The 5307-nt window shown below is 33.7% G+C and overlaps 1 protein-coding gene across 1 annotated transcript; it reads right to left on the bottom strand.

The window, feature by feature from the left end:
• Window positions 1-3085: 3085 nt before the first annotated feature.
• On the bottom strand, window positions 3086-3775 carry LOC110728638 (probable prolyl 4-hydroxylase 10). Its single transcript, XM_021908282.1, has 3 exons — window positions 3766-3775; window positions 3420-3552; window positions 3086-3303 (listed from the first exon to the last, which is right to left on the bottom strand). Exons 1-3 carry the CDS (start codon window positions 3773-3775, stop codon window positions 3093-3095), a joined length of 354 nt encoding a protein of 117 aa, XP_021763974.1. The 3' UTR covers window positions 3086-3092.
• Between the last annotated feature and the right edge of the window lie 1532 nt (window positions 3776-5307).

The following is a 5307-nucleotide window of genomic DNA, read 5'->3' as shown; positions in this document are numbered from 1 at the left end:
TTTATATGACCCCTAGATAAAAAGGACGGAGAAAACAAGAATCGGGTTCGACAGTAGGTCTGCACGGGCGTGCCAAGGTATGGCACGGACGTGCAGCCTCTTGCACGGACGTGCCAGATCGTGCACGGCCGTGCAAAGCCTATAAAGTCGAGGTAGTAGTTATTGTTTTGGGACCAGACACCCTGCACAGACGTGCAGAATTCCGACATGGGCGTGCCAGGTCCTGCACAAACGTGCTGGATTTCGCACGATCGTGCAGACTTGGTTGTGGCTACATCACATTCTAACTTCCCCTGCACGATCGTGCAAGGCTTGGCACGGCCATGCAGGGTCTTCTTGGCCTCTTTCTTCTTTCTTTCTTCGATCTTGCTTTTTCCTTCTTCATTTTAGCTTCACTTCTTTTCCTCATTGCTCTAAATTCCTTGCTTACTTCCTGGGATGCTTCATAATCCATTCTTGGGACCTAAAATGTCATAAAAAACAATAACAAACCCGTGAAGCACGTAATACACAAAAATGCATAAAAATAGAGTGATTAGCAAACTAATACATTGATTTCTCACAAATTCAAGGCTAAAAACCACTCTACAATCATACCAAATAGCAAGCTATCACAACTTTCAAAAAATTTTGAGTTCCCACAAAATGTAGGAATTTACTTACCTAATCCGCCTAGGTGTAGAAATTCCCATAGGAAGTTACTTCCCCCATTGTTAACCAAATAATTTATAGAAATTCCCATGAATTTAATTATAGGAATTTAATTCCCATAAATTTGCAACTCATAGGAAGTTCTAATTCTCATGCGAACCAAACGACACCTATATGTATTCATAAATAGGGAGTACTATGATTCTGTAATTACACAAGTAAAGCCAAGAATGTTACTTTACCCAAAGCTAATGCAAGATAAGTAAGATAAAAGTAAGAGTTAGGGTTGAGCATCCACATTGGTGGAGTAGCTCATAATTTCTCTCTCCACTTTTAATTCTTTCACATCATATTCTACTAATTTGAGTCACTATTATGGGTCACCCTATTATTTTTTTCACAATGGTGAGCTAGCTCATTACAATTAAAAAAATATTTTATGCTAAGGGTAGAAAATTAATTAAAAATGGCAAACTTTTTGCCACTTGTCATCTTCTTCTTTGTCACTAGGCTCGTGTGCCAAGGCGGTCAATGACTTGAAAGAGGGAGCAGCATCACGTCACAAGTCACCATTCACAATGGTGAGCAGCCTCATAACAGGAGAGAGAGTGTTGTGGGGAGGGTTTTGAGTCACTCATTCACCCATTATGGGTGCTTAATGCATATTGGAAGATTTGTGACAACAAGAAGTAAACAAATTAACTTTAACTCTAATCTTTTGGTGTGTTTTATTCGCTTGATTTTCACTTATCTAAATTTACCTAAACTTATTTGAGCTTATCAGAACTTATTAAAACTTAATTTAGGTTTAATTTGAACTTGGGTAACCCTCATAAATACTTATTTTTCCTAAATTAAACTTATCTGAACTTAATTGAACTTATTAGACCTGAAATAAAGGAAAATAAGGTGAACTAAACAAGCCCTTTAGGCTCTATTCTTCACATTATTTTTGTTGAAATGAAATTATTTTTACTGATCTGAAATAATTTTTGATGAAATTAAATTAAGTTTATTGAACTGAAATTATTTTACTCATTGAAACTATTATTTTTTACTGAATCTCTATTTTTTTTTTTCCTTAAGTTTACTAATTTTTACTGATTACAAATTATTTTTACTGCAACGGAATTATTTTTTAATAGATTGAACTTATTTTTATTGAAATTAAATTATTTATAATAAACTGAAATTTTATTTACCAAACATTACTCTGTATTATATTAAGGTGAAGAGAGCAAGGTTTTAGCAAGAAATAAAATGCTAAAGAAATATTAAAAAAAAAATATTACAAATCAAACTAGAAAGATGAAAATTGAATGTTGGGCAAGAGAATTAAATTCGTGACCCTTAATGGAAAAATTAATATTCTAACCACTAGGCTAGTAGGCTACAAGAAATCTAGGATATCATATGCACTTTTTATATATCTTTATGTGAGAACACTCCTAATATATGAGAACAAATCTAAGCCTTAGGATCAAACGATATCAGCGGCTCTAATAAATCCAAACTTTTCATCCATACACTTGCTGCTACTCAGAAAAATAAAGTGAAGAAACTACGAACTTCAATTTCAATGAGATTCAAGGATTTCGAACACAATTCTGTATGATTTTTGTCAGATTTCAGCAGCAACAAGAATCAACAAGCTTCATATATTATACAGGTAAATAATCAACAAAAGTTATGTTAGTTTTTTTCGAATATAATTTTCTTAATTTTTGTCAGTATTTTCGAATTTACGTTGTGTTGTTGTTTATCGTTATCTTGTTTGTGTTGACAGAATCCTTTTACTTAGTTGATTACTTTTGGTTATGAATTCTGTAATTGTGTTGCAATTAAAACTTGGTTTAAAATGGGTCATTGGTGCATTTTTATGATACTTATGAATATCCTGATAGTGCATACAAGGTGTTTGATAAAATGCTTGTTAGAAATCTTGTGACTTGGTACTCTATTATCAATGAGCTGAGTTTGTTTTGAATGAGTTCGTAGGTAATACTTCAGATACTTTTGATGGGGAAAATGAACTGCCCTTTGTAATTAGGGGTAGTCAGATTGGTGTGGCAGACGGGGGTAGTTAGGTTAATGTCTTAGTTGGTGGTATTCGAACAGATGACGATCTTGGTATTTATCATATGAGCAAACAATTCTTTGCTCATCTATCAAATAAGCAAATAATTTTTTTCTCATTTATCAAATGAGCAAACAATTCTTTGTTCATTTATCAAATGAGAAACAATTCTTTGTTCATTTTGTTAAAATGAGCAAAAAATTCTTTGTTCATTTATCAAACAAGCAAACGATTCTTTGCTCATTTGTCAAATGAGCAAATAATTTGTTACTCATTTGGAAAATAAGCAAACATTTCTTTGATCATTTGGGAAATGAGCAATCACTTTTAGTTGCTCATTTGTCAAATGAGCAAATACTTAGTGCTAATTTAACAAATGACTGCAACTCCAAACTAAACATACATTTAATGTCGCGTTAGGCCTCATGCTCCAAAAAAGTAAGGCATCACCCATCTTTGGTTTTACAGATAAGCCCCTTTTAGCACATTCAGACCGCTCATTCCACCCAGGCAGGGAACTAAAATTCCCATGAGAAGCTGGAAAAACAGTCTCACCACCCTCTTCAACATCTGATCTGCATTGAGAATACCAGCAAAAGTTAGAAGTGGAAAAGAGAACACACTCAATGGGTGAAGCATGAGTTCAATTTTAGTGAGCTATGGTCCCAATGTGTTGGTTTAGAGATCTTACAAGTACATTAGAACAGTAGCAATAATCCTTTGGCCACCATTTTTCTTGTTGAATTCATCAAGGAAGTAATCATGGTTCGGTTCGTACTTCTGACCTTCTTCATAGTGAAGAATCTGCAATCCCTCAGCATGCTCTGTATATCACAAGATTCTAGGACATGATAGCAGTCCCTGTTTTCTCAAACAAGCAGCCTGAAAAATATGCATGTGTTTATTAACCATAAACAGATCATATATGCCATGTGACAGAAAATAACAGATAACTTTGCCATAGCAAATTCTCCCTCTTGCAAATATGCCAAAATAATTAGTTACTCATTTGTAATTAGTTTTATTTTACCTCTCACCTGATAGCATGTCACTTTTGTTTTAAGGGTTGAATGGAGGAAATTGGGTGGTTTGGGTTGCTATTATGGGATCGTTATTGGTGGTAATTTGTTACAGGGTGTTGTTGGTGTGCTGCAATGTGTGGCGTGGTTGTGAGGACTGTAGCAGCAGCTTAGTGTTAGCTAGGAACAATGGCTGCAAATTTGCTGATAGCAGGGCATGGTTGGTGGTGCAGATATTAGGATGTGTGGTCTGCTGTGGTGTTAATGTTGTTGTTGTGCATGTGATTGGGTAAGGTGAGGATGGAGTTGTGGTGTAAGATAAGAGCTTTGGTGGAGTTGTGCATGATTGGGTAAGGTGAGGGTGGAGTTGTGGTGTAAGATAAGAGCTTTGGTCAAATGATCAAACTAATTCTTGGTTGTCGTACAAATAAGAAAAAGTAAGGAATAAATTGGTGCATAATATTTGTCTTATTATTAAGCCCTCAAGTATTACAAGATTTTCTTATAAGAAATGATGGATAATATTTGTCTTATTTGGCTTGTGTATGATGTCAAATGAGCAAGCAATTATTTGCTCATTTTTCCAATGAGCAAATTATTCTTTGCTCATTCTGTCAAATGAGCAAATTATTCTTTGCTCATTCTGTCAAATGAGCAAATAATTCTTGCTCATTTGTCAAATGAGCAAATAAATCTTGCTCATTTGTCAAATGAGCACATAATTCTTTGCTCATTTATCAGATGAGCATACAAATCTTTTCTCATTCATCAAATGAGCAACAATTCTTTGTTCATTTTATCAAATGAGCAAACAATTCTTTGTCGATTTATCAAATGAACTGATTAAAAATTTATAACATAGAAAATGATTTAAAACATATGATAAAACCTATTAGCTCAATTGGTAGAGCACTATGCAAATGCATAGGGGATGTAGGTTCAATTCCTACATAGGTTATCTCTATAAACAAAATTAATTAAAAAAAAGAAAAAAAATCAAATTCGTACTAAATTATATGAGCAAAAAACTGGTTTGAAATGATTTATAACTATATAAACTTTGTTACAATTAAACTCTCAAACAAACTTGTGTCTCCACTTTACATAAATGAACCTACGTGGGATTCGAACCCACATCTTTTGTACATTTGTACAATGCTCTACCCTTGAGCTAGTAGGCTAACGTATTTGAAACATTTAAACACACTCAAAAGTGAGCATTAATTTGACAAAATAAGCAAGAATCATTTGCTCATTTGACAAATGAGCATTAAATAGTTTACTCATTTGACAAATGAACAAAAAATAATTGCTCATTTGACAAATGAGCAAAAAATTAATTACTCATTTTGACAAATTATTTGCTCATTTTTGACAAATTAGTAAAGAATAAATCAGCAAATGAGGAAACATTTGTTTAATTATTCATTAAATCAGCAAGCTGGAAAAATGCTGGAGTTACTACATTACAATTTCTTTTGTACTTAATACTCACATAAAGCTGGAAAAATCGAATTCCAGGTCCAGTTGAGGCAACTTCTTCAATGCTAGATGTGGCCA

This window comes from Chenopodium quinoa, unplaced genomic scaffold (genome assembly GCF_001683475.1).
Source record: "Chenopodium quinoa cultivar QQ74 unplaced genomic scaffold, ASM168347v1, whole genome shotgun sequence".
Taxonomy (NCBI): Eukaryota; Viridiplantae; Streptophyta; class Magnoliopsida; order Caryophyllales; family Amaranthaceae; genus Chenopodium; species Chenopodium quinoa.
This window is presented reverse-complemented; position numbering and strand designations above follow the sequence as displayed.